The sequence below is a fragment of the Magallana gigas genome, chromosome 2 (genome assembly GCF_963853765.1).
Source record: "Magallana gigas chromosome 2, xbMagGiga1.1, whole genome shotgun sequence".
NCBI lineage: Eukaryota > Metazoa > Mollusca > Bivalvia > Ostreida > Ostreidae > Magallana > Magallana gigas.
Genome location: NC_088854.1, coordinates 17879672 through 17898234, shown reverse-complemented (window position 1 = coordinate 17898234; position 18563 = coordinate 17879672). Strand labels below are relative to the sequence as shown.

The 18563-nt window shown below is 32.8% G+C and overlaps 1 protein-coding gene across 2 annotated transcripts; it reads right to left on the bottom strand.

Annotated features, from left to right (window-relative positions):
• Positions 1-13345: 13345 nt before the first annotated feature.
• On the bottom strand, positions 13346-18514 carry LOC105336584 (alpha-tubulin N-acetyltransferase). Of its 2 annotated transcripts, none has more exons than XM_011440948.4 (9): positions 18298-18514; positions 17975-18044; positions 16857-16948; positions 16368-16539; positions 15860-16070; positions 15271-15407; positions 15024-15100; positions 14290-14622; positions 13346-14076 (listed from the first exon to the last, which is right to left on the bottom strand). In XM_011440948.4, exons 1-9 carry the CDS (start codon positions 18387-18389, stop codon positions 13887-13889), a joined length of 1374 nt encoding a protein of 457 aa, XP_011439250.2. In that variant the 5' UTR covers positions 18390-18514; the 3' UTR covers positions 13346-13886. The 2 variants fall into 2 exon arrangements, with proteins under 2 accessions (XP_011439250.2, XP_011439251.2); XM_011440949.4 differs by having other exon boundaries at positions 14290-14475.
• Positions 18515-18563: the final 49 nt, after the last annotated feature.

Sequence of the window (18563 nt, the reverse complement as noted above, 5' to 3'; positions counted from 1 at the left end):
GGATATTTTGTGAACGGTTATAGAAGCAAATATGTTTATCTTACAGTTATGTATCCAAGCCATCTAATGATTTTATCATGTGTTACATAATAAGGGGTTTTAGGGGCCAACATTTTAGAATTTTGATCACCAATATCTCAGAAAGGAAAAATATTTTGAAATGCAGAAAAGAAGAAAAGATACTCAGAATGATGTACTAAATAATATGTAATTTTCAAAATTTCGTTAAACGGCCCCTATAAGGATTTAAGGGATCAGCCCCTTAAGCGTTCTTTTCCATATATCTCAAGAACGGTTACGAATTTCTAAACAGTTGTTGAACAAAATGTGTTGAGATTTAAATGACCTTTTATTTGATATCAAAAAAGCGGCTGGCCCCTAAAATTAGGGAACTAAAGGGCTCTAAAATTTTTCATCTGTAGCTCTTTACTGAGGGAAATTTAATTAAAGGCTATAGAAGCAAATATGTTTATCTTACAGTTCTGTATCCAAGTAATGTAATGATTTATTCATGTGTTATGGAATAAGGAATTTTTAGGGGTCAAGAGTCCATAAACTATGACCACCTATATCTCAAAAAGGAAAATATTTTGAAATGCAGTGTAGAAGAAAAGATGCTCAAAATGATGTACTTTACAAAATGCAACCTTCAAAATTTGGTTTAGCGGCTCCAATAAGGAGGTAAGGGACTGGCCCCTAAAACTTTTTTTTCCTCAGATATCTCAAGAACGGTGACGAATTTCTAAACACGTGTTGAACAAAGCTCTTATCCCTGAAACAAAATAGTATCTGGCCTTTAGAATGTAGACCCCGTTTTTCTATTCTAAATCATGTTTAGCTGTTAAATAGCAAAATCAAGATCGAACAAATATCTCAAATTCTAAAATCAGACGGAAGACCTCCTCGTTGCTCGCAACGAGATCGTGTCTAGTTATTATTATTATCATTTTAAAAACACTTATAGAGCGCCCTATATATAAAACTCTAAGGTGCTGTACAACATAAAAAAGTAAAACAATATAGATCACAGTCTATTTAAAGGTCATAAGCTTTTTTAAAAAGAAAGGTTTTCAGTTTTTTCTTAAAAATTCCTAACGAATCACATTTTCTTAAAAACGGAGGAAGGGGATTCCAAAGGGTAGAAGCTGCTTTGTCAAATCCTCTATTACCATAGAAAACTGTTCTTGTTGATGGTACAGCTAAAAGATTAGACGATTCTGAACGTAGGCTGCGCGGTGGTACGTACGGCCAAACTAGATCTCTCATGTAAGTTGGTGATTCACCGTGGAGCGCCTTGTATAAACAAATGTCTTAAATTCACACCGGAATTCAACAGGCAGCCAATGCAGTTGGATTAAAACGGGACTTATATGGTCAAATTTTGAATTTGATAATGTTAAGAGCCTTGCTGTGGTGTTGTGCACGCGTTGAAGCTTGTTCGTGAGTTGTTTGTTGGTCCCGACAAGCAAGGCGTTTCCATAATCCAAGCGAGATGTCACAAGCGCATTTACAAGCGTTTTGCATGCTTCTTCGGTTATGTAATTTCTAATGCGCCCGATGTTTCTTAGATGGAAGTAACATGACTTAGATAGTTCATTGCAATGTTTTTCCATTGTTAATGACGCATCAAAGTATGTTCCAAGATTCCTAACAAAGGGGGTATTATGGATGGTCTTGTTTCCAAATGAAAGACTGAGTCCTTTAATATCAGCTAATCTGTTCTTAGGTGTGAATACCATTAGTTCCGTTTTTTCCTGGTTCAATTTCAGCAAGTTTGCGTTCATCCAGTTTTGAATATCGTTGAGGCATGTAGTTAGACGATTGAAGATGTCGTTCCAATTATCACGGGGTTCAACCATGATGTAGATCTGTGTGTCGTCTGCATAGCAATGATAGTTCATGTTGTTTCTGTGACAAATTTCACCGATTGGTTTCACATACATACAGTAGATCTTGGGGCCGAGTACCGAACCCTGGGGTACACCAATCCTGAGAAACTTTGGTTCCGATAAAGTTGAACCAATCGAGACGCGCTGTGACCTATCACCCAGATACGACTGTAGCCACTGGAGGGCCGAGCCAACTATTCCGTAAGAGTACTCGAGTCGACGAAAAAGTATATCGTGGTCTATGACATCGAATGCCGCAGATAAATCAAGCATCAGTAGCACAGCACAACATCCTTTGTCAAGGGAAACCGCAATGTCGTGATGGACTCTTAGAAGGGCAGTCTCTGTGGAATGAGCTTTATTAATATCCTACATCAGTGTGAGCATGCAATGCTCTCAATAACATACAGATCAGAAAAGATGTATTTTGAATATCATCAAATTGCCCTTCAAAGTATTAATTCATTGTTATTGCACTTTTGAGTTGAATTCAACACCTTAAATGATTTAAAAATAAAATGACTATCTACTGACAGAGTAAAGTGGTATTAAATACTTACAAAACAATCCATCTAGAATTGATTTTAATGGCACACCAGTATATTCTTTGACATTCCTGTCACTGGAAGTCACTTTCTGGACAAATAACTCCCTCATAACAGCATCAGGGTTCTGGGACTTGGTTTTCAGTCCTAGGAGCTCTGTCATTTCCTCCATGCCAAGATCTGTCTGAACTCCAATGTCAGCTGTTTCCCTTGTAATTTGTGCAGAAGTTGCTAAATAATCATGATCAGGCATACCAAAATGTTGCATTCCTAAAAAGAAATTATATAGAAACATTAGAAAACTATTTGCTCTATGTCAACGAGTTATATTTAACAGGTGTGTTATTGTCAGTCAACAATATATTTGGTCTCTATACATAGCTAAGTGGTTAGAGCACTGGCATGGTAAGCCAAAGGCCCTGGGTTTGAGTCACAGTTAAGACTTGCCTTTATATAAACTGTGCCATGTATAAACAATTAACACTTGCTCGATTGGTCAAACAATCTATTAGAATAAACATGCATGCTTATTTTTTAAGTAATATTTTGTTTAAAAACTCATAATATTACAGAAAACTCTACATTAAAATAGTTAGCAGAAGAGAAGTTCAAGAACTCGTGTGTAATCACCAGCACTTTCTGACACAGAGTCGGAGGCAGCTATAACTACTTCTTCATTATCTACAGGTGGAATCTGGAAGTCAATATCCATTCTGTTGAATGATGTACACTGTATATGTTTCACTTGAACTTGCCTAAAAAAGGAATGAAACATATAGTGAAAATTTGTCAATAATTTTGTGTAGTGCAAAGGTCTTAACACTACCTCAAAAGAAAATACATGACATGTAACAGTTCAATGAAGATTATACAATTTTGATTTAATTAATATCATTATATCACATTTGATATAGAAGTTATTTAATTCTTTCAAATGCACCACATAATGCATGTATGTATGGTGATATTTACAAAGTTTGCTTACATGAAGTTCATAACTATCCGACTGCTATGTGAAGGCATATATGTAACGTTAGATGGTTTTGAATTCCCACTGTTTCGTTTGTCGATCGAACCCGTGCTTCTAGATTTGATGGGTTCTTTGAAATTGTTGTAGGAAAACAATGTGGGGTAGGGGTTTTCATGAGTTGGCTTCCCATCAACAAAGTGTTTTGAACATATTCTGTGGTGTTTTGGTGGGTCGTAATCTTTTCTTTTGATTAATTTTAACCAAATCTTGCGTCCCTTAGGGTCTTTTTCTGAGTTGGAAATGGATGAAAGGTGATGTTTTCCATATACCCGTATCTCCCTATCTTCTTTGTATCGGCACTTCACCCCCCCCCCCCCCCGCCGCACAATAATATCGTGTTTTTGTCTCCATTTCCGATGATTTCGCTGCTGTAACTAGAGACACCGGAAGTGAGGAGGGGAGTCTTGGTAAAATGGGTAGATCGATATTTTTCTATTTTCTTTGTTAATAATCAACCAATCTACTTGAAATTTTCAGGATATGTTACCAATCGATATAATTGTATTCGCTGTAAATATTTCTGCACAACAATGTATATTAAGTAATTTATCGACGATTGTTGATTTCCAAGTTGGTAAAATGGGTAGGCAAACCCGGGTCGACATTTTACGGTTTTGTGGACTTATTTAAGACAAAACTGAACATTTCACGTTTAATTCCGGTAAAACATATGAAATACTTATAAGAAGTAGTCATTTATTGAACGGAAAATAATTATTCTTCGATTAATAACAGTTTTAAGGAAAAACCGGGTCACTAAAACCGGATCCGATCTCCCGGGACAAACTTGATAATTCCGTAATAGTTGCGTGTCTATGTTATCCCACATGGATATTATCTATGTTTTATTAACGTTACTTTTCATTACAATAATTCACATAATTTGAGAATAAAGATCACTGATACTCTGCCTAGCTTTAATATTATTCTATAATGAGTTGAGTGCTTTTCAAAAAACCTTTATAAAGCTTCCACAAAACTTACTTTTCTCATTCAGCACATGGACATCAATCTGATGTCTGTTCTGTAGTTTTTTTTTTTAAAGTAGGTATGAATTATAAAATGTGTATTTTCTTTGAATAAGTAAATGTTGTATACATTTGAAAATTTCAAGTAGATTGGTTGATTATTAACAATGAAAATTGAAAAATATCGATCTGCCCCGGCTTTTATTTTGCCCCGGCCCGGGTTTGCCTACCCATTTTACCAAGACTCTGAGGAGGGCTAACCAAAACTTAAACCGCGTTCCGGCAACAACTCAAAAATGTGCTATTAGAACAAACATATTGTGCACTTAAGTATGATATAAACATCAAATGATGTTACTATGGAATAAAAATAGTTGTAGTGATGTCACACGTATACCTACTCAACCCGTTTTAGAGAAGTGTACTAACATAACCTTCTCATGGATTTTGCCACAGGCACTTGTTTCTGAGAAAAATTTTTACCCTATAGTGTTATTATTATACTATAGGGTAAATTTTTTCATCAGAAACAAGTGCCTGTGGATTTTGCCTGGGGACAAGTGCCCACTCAAGTTAAAAAAGTGTCTAAATATATAATTACAGGAAGATGGGCACAGGTAGACGACATTGTCTTATCTTTAATTAACAAAAAATAAAAAAGATGCAATAAATAGTGCTAATGGCTGCATGTACCTGGCAATTAAAAATATCATATTTTTTTAATAACCTTAATGTTTCAGTGAAATAGAATAATCATTAGATTTTATTAAAAAAAAATAAAAATTAAATATCTTTCTTCATTTTTAAATTTACATCTTAACAAAATAAAAATAAAACATTATATCTTAAGGTATAAATTAAAATCAGAGATTTTAAATGATGATTATCTAAATTATGACTGAGATAAAATTATGATAAAAAATCACTTTCTTCAACAAATTTGTCCAAGCTGAGAATAAATGAACGACATAAGCTTAAATATTTTTTAATTATAAAGTCATAAAACCAAGTAATTGAACATCATTACATGGTAAAAAAAATTCGCATCGAAGACGTGTGGTTCCAAGCCCTGGAAGACCGTGATGAAGCCGACCTGACGGAAGTGACAGAGACCTTTACAGACTATGTGACAGAACAGTGGGTGCATGGTGACAGACTTATTTGGAATCACTTCGGAACCAATGGACCACGGACCAATAACAACTTAGAAGCATGGCGCGGGAAGCTGAAGAGGATGGCCCTACACGCGCACCCAAACATCTGCACTGTCATCAAGATCTTCAAGCCTTAGGACATCCAGAACAGCAAAGAAATTTAACAGGTCCAGAAACAAGCAGGAGGAACCATTCGTCAACCGACAAAGAAGTACGCGAACATCAAGAGGAGACTGCACAGAGGCGGATCCAGCAATTTGGAAAAGGGGGGGGGTTCCATTTGATGAAAACCAAAATGAGCAAAATTCATCATTTGTCAATAAACAAGGACTTTTTGAACGTTTTCCGTGCGTATGCAACTGTATTTAATAAACATTTATCTCATCACTATCTATTTCACATCTATTCCAACAGCAGAGTACACTGCATTGTTGAGCGTTTTGCTGTTTTGGTTTAGGTAAGGAAGATTTGCATACTAATTAGCCACAAGAAACCCAAGTCTCCAGCAATGAGAAAGTGTGTCTATGCTCGACTGAAAAGAAACACTAAGAAGCAAAAAATAACTCAGACTAATTACGACAAACTATTATAAAAATAGATATTTTGGTAATTTTTTATGTCTTTGATGTTTTTAAATTCTGAACTATTTATCGATTTTGAGTTCTATCGATTGCCTTCTGAAATAAAGGTCTAATAGATGGGATATGACAAAAAAAATTATGTGCTGAATAGATGGTACGTGTGTAATACAATGGTAAAAGCAATTGTCGTCCCAGGGAACTTGATGTGACCTCTGTAATGGCCGGGTGCGCTACATCATTCGACACTAGTACAGATGCGATCATATTTAGAAAAGTTTTGAAAAGTTGGACATTTTCATAATGGTTTATATATAAACCCGGTATTTTTGTAATAGAATTTCCGACTTTTGGAAACAAAACAAAAAAGGCTTTCTTTTGTGTTTCATGTGGGTATGAAGGTAGCTAGCATTCCAGAAAAATAGCATTTTTTTTTTTTTTTTTATTTGCAATTTTTTGTAATTACATTTTTCACATTCATACATACACAAACATACATACCATAGATTATAAGTAATTATACTATAAAGTTGATACAATCAGGAAAAAAAAACTATATGACTTCTGCTCTAGATCTTGTATATATTAAACATCACAGAAAAGATTTTTCCATTCAGACCATATTGTATTATGTTTGTAAAAAGAAGAATTTCTAATTGCTAGACAACTTTCAATTTCATATCTATAAAGTAAATGACACATTAGTCCAGCAATGTTTGGGGTTTTTTTATTACAAAGACATTGAAAAATATACTGTTTGGTAAATAAAATTAGAAAATTAATGACTAAATTTGACTTTGAGAGAGGAGCCTCTCCGAATAATACATTGATTACATTAAAACCAACTCTCTTTGAGACAGTATTGTAAATATGCATACTCAAACTATTCCAGATAGCAAGTACAGTAGGACAAGATGTGAAAATATGTTCAATGGTTTCAACTTCACTCTTGCAGAAAGTACAAGTGTCATTATCAACTAATTTTAACTTTTTCAAGTAAGCTTTAACTGGGAGAAGTCTATGTAATGTTCTATATTGTAACCATTGTATAGAAGAGTCTTTAGTGACCTTGAAACATATTTTAAACACATCCTGTAAAATTAATTCAGGATATCCTCTTTGTACAATAGTGGAATTCCATCTTCTAATTGATGTTGGTAAAATACCTACTGTATTAGTATTAATTAATTTGTAAATATGCTTGGTACATTTCTTGTATAAAAGAATTTCAACACAATGATAAGGAACGAAAAAGTATTAATTAATTTGTAAATATGCTTGGTACATTTCTTGTATAAAAGAATTTCAACACAATGATAAGGAACAAAAGGACCAATGCTATGGCTGAAGGTTTCCTTACAGAACTTTGAACCTTTTACAAACTTTGCTACAGCACTAATCATACTGTTGTATTGCATAAAACATATTTCAAAATTGAATTTCTTTTCAAAATCAGATTTTGATAGAAATGATCCATTTTCATATAAAAAGTCTTTCACAATTTTAACACCTCTTCTGTACCATTCTTTATAAAACACAGGCTTTTTATCCACCTTAATTTTAGAATTAAACCAAACTGGAGCATATGTTATGTTATCATTTAAAATTCGACTTTGGTTAAAATGTGTATTCAATACAATAAGCCATGACTTCAGAACATCTCTCCAAAAAGTGTTGGTACAGTTGTTCAAAAGATTTTCAATAAAAGCATCACCAAAATCCAAAAATCCAGACACAATATCTCCAAACACTGCTTTAAAAATACTCAACCAAGATTGTCCCCCCCCCCCTGCACTAGTCTTTGTATCCAGGAACACTTTAAAGAAATTATAAAATTATTCAAGTTCACCATATTCAAGCCTCCTGCAAAGAGGTTTTGTGTCACGACTGAGCGTTTAATTTTATCACACTTGGATTTCCAAATAAATCTAAAAAAATCATTGTTCAAAAAATTAATAGTTTCTATTCTTGGATTTGGTAATGAAATAAGTAAATGGTTTATTTTTGGAATAATAAGACTCTTAAGTACAGTAAGTCTTCCTATGGGAGTAAGAATTCGCCTTTCCCATTGTTGGATGAGTGCAGAGATTTTTGGAATTTGAATATTATAATTTAATTCTGGAATTTGTTCCAAGTCAACAGAAAAATGAATACCTAATAATACAAATTCAGTGGCTCCCCAATCTAATTTCCATCTAGAGTGATGAAAGACTTCGGATGAAATTTTTTTTGAGCCAAACCATATAATTTTTGTTTTTGAGCTATTAACTTTCAACCCCGATATTTTTGAAAATAATTCTAAAGTTTCGAGAGCATTAAATAAAGATGAAGCAGAACCGTCAAGAATAAGGGATGTATCATCTGCATACTGGGATATTTTATGTTCTCTATCATACACAAAAATGCCTCTAATATCTTTATTTTGTTTAATTAGTATAGCCAATATTTCAGCACAAAGAATGAAAAGATATGGGGCTACAGGGTCACCCTGACGACATCCTCGCTGTATTTCAAACTGTTGCGACAGAAAGCCGCTTTGGAGAATAGCCGCTTTAAAATTTGTATTGAGAATTTTTACCCATTTGATGATATGATTTCCGAATCCAAAAAAAAGTAACACCTTATAAATAAATGACCATGAAATTGAATCGAAAGCTTTTTCAAAGTCAATAAGCATGAGTAATCCAGGGATATTCTTGACTTCTGTATAAGACATAAGATCATAAATAAATCGTGTATTTTCACCAATGTATCTACCCTGTATGAAACCAGTAGCATAACCCGCGTAAGCGGGTCATGTAATTTTCTTTGTATTTTTCCTTTGAAACGAATTAAAACTCATCTATTATAAATACTTAAGTTAATTTACTAAACAATAAATTTGAAAGCGGCTTTTTAAAGTAAAACGAATGCGTGTACTCATACTTGAACGTCGTTTTACTCGATGGCTTGTCAGTTCAAAACTGTATGAACTATAATATTTTTTTTTTTAAAGAAATAGAGTAGAAAATACAGTGTAGATGCTATTATAAATTTGTGTTTTTAGCGACACTGCTTAATATTATGTATTTTTTCTTTAATTTTTCACATGTTTACTCAGTGTAGTAAACACCGGATGCTGAAGAGAAGTACAATGTACTTTATTTCGATAAAAAACGATAGGGTTTTTTCACATAAGAACAAAATTATGGGACGCAGTTCGAAATTCTTTAAATAAGCAATTTTAAAAACATTTATTTGAGATAATTACAGTATTTCTATTATAAATGGGAAATTTGTCTTTAAATAGGCACTAAACATTTTCAAAAAAATTCATATGTCCCAGAGAAAGGGGGGGTTCCGACCCCCGGAACCCCCCCCCCCCCCCCTGGATCCGCCAATGCTGCAGACCCTGAAGGAGCGATCATCGACCTTATGACCTACGCAGATTCAGCATCTGAACTTCTTCATTTAGGACATTGACATAGTGACAGTGAAAGTGAAAGGACATTAAGACAGACTCCGTGCCAATATTAGTATCTGTGTAAATATTGTATATATACTGGTATGAATTATATTTTGGAAGACATTATGTCATTTTGAATTGTTATTTATGTTTTAGACAATCATGTATTTATGAGTTCGTTATAAAACAGTGCTATGTGTCAAAATAAAAAAAATTATATAAAATGTAATGCAATTTTAAAACATTATTTTATTGTTTTAAATTATATGTAGTGCTACTATATTAAACAAATATATTAAAATTAATTAATTGTTTTCTTTTTATTTATGCAACAATTTTAATTATAAAGACATTCAAAATTTAACAAAAATGACAAACTTTTTTTTATATTATTTTTCATTTAAAACACAGGTAAAGTCTACCTGTGCCCCTTTAGAAGGCCCCATAATTGCCCAGTATAATTGAATAATGATAATTAGGCAGTAGGCGTTCGGAGAATCAGCCGGCTGAGGCTGACTATATAATTGTTAATTGATATCATATTGTATGGGACGTTAATTAAATATATGTTATACATGAATGCTTTTTATAAATACGAAACTATTTTCTCTGTTTACACACATTTAAATTTTTTTTCTAACAGTAATGGCTACCCAAGAATTCGATCTGTTTATTGCATACAGTTCAGCAAACACCGATAAGGCCAAAACGATAATGGAAGACCTGGAAAAAAGTTTTAAGATCAAATGCTGCTTTGCTGATAGGGACTTTCTTCCAGGAATTGGTATCGCAGTCAATATTTCTTCTGCGATTGAGAAATCAGACAAAGTGTTATTGTTGATCAGTCCCGACTTCATTAAAAGTGGTTGGTGTTGGTACGAACAACAAGAAGCGTTCCGAAAATGCGTCCGGGACAAGAGACATTGCATTATTCCTGTTATGTTGAAAACTGTCGACGAAATGCCAAAACTGTTACGAAACCTAACTTATGTGGATTATCAAAAGGAAAATGACCCAGTAAAAAGGATATACAAAGCATATATTCACCACACCGATCAGGAAGAGGCGTGTCAAGATGAAAACAAAGAAAATTCAGGTTTATGCGTTCCAAACTGGGGTGTTTCTCGTCATTTCTACGACTACGATGATGATTTTGAGGAGGCAAAGGAGCGCATAAAGTTCTTGGAAGAAGAAACTGATTTAAAGATATTACAGAAATACTTTGATGACGCAGCTGAAAAAAATGATTTTGATCTATTTCAAAGCATATTGAAGAACAAGCACATGAAACTAAACCCCAATAATGTTTTCAAAGTTTGTGTGCATGTTGCTGGGAACAGATTAACTCATGAGCTTATTGATACAATATTTCAAAACATAGACAAGGGGTTTTCTTACAGACACGTTAAGAATGCATATCTTGTTGCCTGCTTAAAAGGACCTCCATATTTGGTCTCTAAATTTGATGCGCTGGGGTGCAAGAACCTGATAGATGCCTCATTTGTTGAAAGCTTGATCCCCGGAAGTCCCTTCTGTGCCACTGAGAAAAATGAAGTAATTGACAGCATTCTTAATGAAACAGACTGGAGCGACCAGGATTTGCTCTCTTTCTTGCAAACAGCCATTCAGTCAAGAAAACCAGCAATCATTAAAGATTTGCTCAATCGCATATCCAAGATTCCATTCCAAATATTTTCCCTGTTGATTTTCAATTCAGATGAGCAGACTTGTATAGAGGTTCTTCAAAGAGAAACGTATCGAGACCAGGCAGATTTGCAAGTTGCCTTATTGAGATCTTGTACGATGAAGATGACAGCCTTAACAAGAGAAATATTAAAGCAAGGAATTATCTTGGAACCAAATATTTTCAATAAGACGGATTTCAGTGTGGAAGAAGTCGGAATTTTTATTAAAGAATACCCATGGAGTGTAGAAGAATTGATGGAAATCAACAATTTGTTAACTAAACCCCAGTGCAAGAGATTGGTCAAATCTGAAATTCAAAAGAAAACTTTATTCAGTTGAAAAAAAGTTTGAATTCGTAGAAATATTGACCAAAAACATAATTTTTAAAATAAAAACTTTTTAATTCATGTATTTGTAATAAATAATGATTTCAATAAATTATATATGACTGCACTTCCAAGTTTTTAAAACAATTTCATCTACGTATTTGCATTAATAAATACGAGTATAAGTCTATAGGTCGAGTTATATATAGCTGTATATGATTTACAAAATAAAAATGCTCAAATTACTAGTGCGGACTTGAACAAAGAAACCGAGTCCAACTATAAAGATGAAGAACACACTTTGTATTTGACCCGTGAAGAAGCACATCGACCACAGATATACGTCAGGCCTTAAATGTTCAGAAGAATGACGAAATTGAATTTGCAACAACCTTTTATCAAATAGTTTGCTACAAAAATTCAACTTCAAATAAACAAGTATTTTTAGTTTTTGAATACGCATTAATTTCATTGTTTTCTACAGTGTAATCAGATCTTTAAATAATTTATTTTCTTTTGTATAAATAGATAATTTTCCACATGATATTATATAATTGTAAAAGAAATTATCTAATTATCTGTAAGTCTGAAATGAAAAAATGTTCAATGCTCTAGTTTTTACATGCCTCTTGTGAATGGGATGCATTTGTGGCATTGTCTGTCTAGTATGTCCATCTGTTCATACCATGAACATATACATGCATGTGGCAGGTTTTAGGTCACAACATTCTCTTCCTCAAATTTAGAATTTTAATTGTACTTTTTAAAGGGACTTGGACACGATTTGACTTAAAATTTTCAAATTTTATTTCCCATTTTCAATGTTTATACTGATAAATATAGAACTTTATAATGTCATGTCAAAATTTGAAACTCAAATATCAAGTTATAAGCAAGATACAGAGTTTATAACTCTTTGTTTGTAAACAAAACTCAAATACAGTATTGTCATTTTTTACATATTGGCTGTATTGGTGTAAATTTCAATTGGAGTGCACACAGTATTATACTGCATTTCATCCTAGTATAGTACATGTACATACATTTTATTTAATTTACTAGTGGATATTTGTATACCTCCAATATCTATCTAAATATACCACCATGGACCAATTAAATAAATAAATTTGCATTTAATGATTACAATTTATAAACAGTTAACATCATTGTTCATTGTGAACGCCATTGCAGATTGTGTATGTACATGTTTTTTTACATCGAATAGTCAATGTAAATGTGAAATATATAGTCATGTAGATAATTAACGGGTATATGAGACATCATGAACCAGCATTAAATGTATTCCATTTTAAAAAAAAAAAAATTAGTAGTTTAAGTGCTAGCATTTGAAAACATTTAAACACAGCACCTCTTGAATAAAAGAAGAATGTATTAATATACAGTTCAATGTACTGTATGGATGGACACATTTTAAGCCTGAGCAAAGTCAGTATTGCTATAATAACAACACCATCAACCAAGAGGCAGTTTCAAACATCATTAACACAATTTAACTTGCATGTTCATAAAACTCTAAACCGTTTTAGAAAACAGATTTAAAATTGCACAATAAAACTAACTGAAGGGCTATCAACAAATTCAAAACAGCAGAAATACAACATTACTATACCAACGTTGAAAATACGATATTTAAGGTTAAAAAAATTAAAAAAAAAAAAAACTTCGAAAAAAGTCGGTATGAAGTCTTGTATTCTGAGAAAAACAGATTAATACATCTACTTAAAGCACATTTAATATTTTGACAGAAAATGTTCATTGGAAACCCTATAACTTTTAAAATTGAAAAACTGCAAGTTGCATTTATTAGGAAGAAATTAAAATGCAAATGATAAAAAATAGATAAACCTTTATGAATCCTAATCAATTTCATAATTTTGTAAAACTAAAGACACCCCCTCCTCCAAATTCCACCAATAAAATGTATGTGATAAGAAGAAGTAGACATTTCAAGCAAAATATATTCTACAACATATATATGTTCTTAATTCAAGTGGCACACTCTTATGCAACTGAAGAAATATTGTATTGTTATTGAATTGCAGAGGTAAGAGTCCACATGAACTTTTGGTGTTATTCACCATTTACAATCATAATGTCTCAGTAATAAATAACTACAGTGTATGTACAGAGTTTTGTCCATGGTAAATGAGAGTTGAGCATTTCTGGCCATTATGTCAAATACACATGCTTCCAGAGAAGACTAAAATGAAAACCTCTTTTGATTTTGTTGAGACCTTATTATTATCACCACAGTCTGGTGTGATTGTAATGCCTTGAGCCAATAGTCTGATAGTTATTGGGGGCCCCGTACACAGTCCAGTTAGAGTTGCTGGGGAAGTTTCCCTTCCAAGGGGTTGGGATTCCAGCCAGGATGTTGCTTGCTGGATTCTCGCTGTACTGCGTTTTACTCTGGTGATTATTAATGGATGGTAAACTGTCAAAAAGATAAAATGAAAAATTACTGGTACAAATCCAACTATGACTGATTGCATGCCCTATTATAATATAAGATTTTTGTTCAAGGTGGAGATAAAAATTTCTCAATTTGCGAAAAGGGTAAAAATAAAAGTGTGGGTAGATGAACTTTTTTTTTCTGCAATTCATGATCAATTAAGTTGCATATATAGATAAAAATTTGATTCTTTACCTGGATGGAATTCCCTTTGTAACTTTAAGATGCCCATTTCTGCCCATGTAATCCTGATGAAGATTCATTTTCTCCTGATAATTGATGGGAGGTTCCCTTTGAAGCAGAGGAGGGGATCTGTCTCCATTGGTCCCTGCATTCTGATTCCTGTTCTGTGAGTGGCGGCTTCCTCTTCCCCCACTACCCCTGGTTTGCAAGTGGAGTACAGAGGTTGTATTAGGCCGTGAGTCTGTCTCAGAAGGGGTATTGGAGTGACGAGTATAATGAGAAGCACTTGCACCAATTGTGCGATGTTTAGTGGAAGGAGAGGTGCCCCTTAATTGTTTGATTTTGCTGTGAAAAGGAAAGGATGTTGAATGAGTGTGATTATGAGGAAGATTGTAAGGTTTTGCAACACCAAAAGCTGACACTCAGAACACAAAATTTATATTGATTTAAGAAGCAGAACTTGATTTAGGATGCAGAACTTTTTTTTTTTTTACAGTTTTAAGCTGTATGTGCATGCAAGATTCAAACCAACAACTTAGATACAGTTAAGAAAGTGGTACATGTATCTTATAGATATTAGTTTTAAGCAATACAGATTAAAGTATCAAGCAATTTCACAACAAATGTAAATCAAATGAAAATAATATTTGTCAACTTTTCATATCTTTGTACACAGGCTGCATGATCTTATAACAACTCCTGTTTTATTTCACAAAAAGAAGAACAATGAATGCAACAACACTTACTCTCTTTCACTTAGAAGTCTCTCCAACACTTCAGTGTGAGAAGGGGCTCTTGGAGGGGTGGGAATTATTTCAGGAGTCTGAAAATAATAGTTCAAATATTTTAAATTTTTCAATGACCTTGGAAAAAGTTTTTCATTATAGAGACTAACATATGGACATATATAAGACCAATTATTTAATAAATTGCATAGGAACTAACAAATAAACATAAGTACTTTTACTGGTATTTAATAAATGGCAAACTGACCATGTTTTCTCCTCGCCTTGGAGATGATCGATTGGATGGTTCATAGGTGTCCGACTCTAGCTGACTAGATGGTGAGTTCCTGTATCTATAGTGACTGGAACCTTGCCGTCTCCCAGCCTTCACCTCAGAGTTATTATCTACAAAAAAGGCAAGATCCTTTTCACTAACCTTCTAATACCATTACATCTATTTGAAGAGCAGAGCAAAAAAAAACATGTAGCAATAAAGTTTTATCAATTCCGAGATGCTCAAAATTAATCAATTTTGAAATCATGGATGTCATGCCCAATGAAGATTTGACAATTTATTTGGAAAAAAAAATTATGTTGGTCTATGCATATATATAAACCCCATAGGTTTTTAAAATATCATTCATAATATTCATTCTGGCATGTCCCATGTAATAAAATGCCAGAATTTTTCTTTTCTAAGAATATGAAATTCAATGATGCTTAACCTTTATATTGATGTGAAATGATAATACAAATGCACATCTGTTTTGCATTTGTTGGGTCTTTGCCAATTATTCTTACTTCATGAATTTGTGCCAATAGAAAAAATTGAAATTCAACAAGAAACCAATCCTTACAATTTGTGTTTGGGTGTAGTGGAGGTCTGGAGTATCCTCTTCTTCCTCTTGAATTGTCCTGAGATGTCAGGCTACTAAAGAATCCCTCATACACAACAAAGTTATTCACTTGTGGAAGTTCTGCTTTTAGGTTGTAGTGCTTCTTTAAGAACTGGCTAAATTTAAAGGATGGCTTGTCTATTGCTAAATGACGTGGATCTATATCCTGGTCCTGAAAAAGAAGTAAGACCAAACTGTTATAAATCTATTTACTGGTATGCACTATGCAGAACAGTAATTAGTGTTGCATATTTAGATTCAACCTATTGAAATTTAATTCATAAAAAATGAAAATATCTATGCCATAGTAACACAGGTTTTAAGGCTAAAATAAAGAATATAAATATTATAAAGCATTGTTATCCTTTAAAACTGATTATCTTTATAGTTATATATTAGATTCATTATCTAGTGCTACATTTTTATACCTACATGTATATAGATAATTATCTCTTAATCATCTATTTACCTTTAGAAAGTACTCAAATAAGAGTTTACCACATCCCATCCTTTGTCGAGATTCATGAACATAAAAATCAAGAACACACATTGGCTCCATTTCATGAACACGGCCTTTGGTGTCATAGACAAATAACTTTTTATTTCCAATTTTTAGTATTCCAATTACAGCACCTTTGTTGCTGAAAATCACAAGAAAAGTATGAACATGAAATATGCCAACACTGATATCCTAAAAACTGGTTCATTTGCAAATACCAAGCTGATGTACTTCAATATCAAAGTATTGTCTTAAAAACAGAATACATGTATTACTTATAATTACAAGTTCTATCTGAGTGGTATAATAAATATACACTAGTATTTGTAATGTATAACAATGTTTATGTTGGTAATTATTTTACCCATTATTATATCCAAGAACTTAACATTTTAATTCTCTCAATTCTTTAGGCATAACTGTAACCAGGAAACTGGTTTGAAAATACGGTATACTTACTCATTTAATTGATCATCTCGCATCACATAAAGAATATGATCTGACAATTCCAGTTTTCTTCCTGTGGTAATTATAGTTCGCAGACCCTGAGCCTAAAATAATGCATTTTATCTGAATACATGTATGATTAAAAGTATGTAATATAAATTCAACTCACTGTTCATCAAAATAAAAATCAATATTATTAAACACGTCAGACAGTGTTTATATAAAATGTTTTATAGATATCTATATTTTAGTTCTTTCTCAAACATAAAGCCTTAAGTTTTAAAAGTTCCAAATGATTTAAACATGAATTTTAAAATATTGATAAACATGCAGTCAAGCTTCAGTGTCTCAAACACTGATACCTTAATTTATGGATATTTAAGAAAGATGGTTGCCCAACCACTGTTTTTTTTCACATATTGTATATTTTAGTTCTCATATTCATGGATTTTTTAAATGGATTTTCTAGACCAAAAGTTTGAGTTATTTGGTTGCAAAAGTGACTGGTTTGTTTATATATTAACAGATAATAAATGTTAAAGTAGATCTATAAACCAATTTTTCAGTCTCTATTTAAACAATAAACTGCTTTCTTTGGTGATTCATGCGGGATATGAAGGTGGCGACAATGCAGAAAAAATAACCAACGTTAGCGGCTTTTGTAAATTTTTTCTGCAATGTTCGCTTCCTTCATAACCTGCATGAATCATCAAATAAAGCATTCTTTTTTTTTTTATTTACATCTTTCTTTTAACAAATTAAGAAATTAATTGTAAAAAGTAAGCTAGTAAAATTCACTAAATAACTGTTAATGTACATCAGTACGTTAGCTAAAAGAAACAGTCGCATTGTCTCCTCGGAAATTTGAGTCTGACATCATCATTATTATTTCATGCAGATGTGATTTTTCTTAGGTTGCTGTAGGTTTTAAACAATCGATAAACAGGGAGTACTAGTGGATATTTCATGCAGCCCTGTCATTTTCAGTCGCTGTGGGTTATGACCAATTGATAAACAGGGGGTGTAGATTTCAGTCTGACTGTTTGAATTAAGCAAAAGTTTCCGTAAGGAATAGAGGGAATCATATATGTAAACGGTATATAGATAAAATGAAATATATATATATATACCCTCGCAGATGCTTCTCCCATTCGGTCGATGACTTCCATAAGCTGTCTGCGTAACTGTCTTGCATCATATCTGAAAAATATTAATGTTAAACTTTATGAAAGAAAAATTTAACATGCTACAAATGAATTTGAGAATGACTGGTTAGCTATAGTCAGCTCAGTTGTAAATCATTTATGAACTGTTGGTATACAGTTTCGAGAGTTTCACTTGAATCTAATTTGTAATAATTATTTCTTAATTAGTACATGCAACTTAATCATAGTTATGTTCGCATAGATTTCACTAAGAAAATAAACAATCACATAGTTTTCATTTTGCTTACCCATCAGCGTTTTTTCTGAAAGGGGTCACAGTATTATCCAATTTACATATTGTGGAACCGAGTAAATTATTTACAGAAAACGGAAATTCCATCGTGTTGCCTTATATACTGTTATTTCATGTTCATAGTTGTTTTGTCTTGTTAAATGTCCACGAGTCAACAGTTTACAACACCCAACAGTCTCGGCACCAAGGCAAACAGAGCAGTTACGCAGTGAATAATTAAAATATTCAGCGTATAAATAATTTAAATATGATTCGTATTCG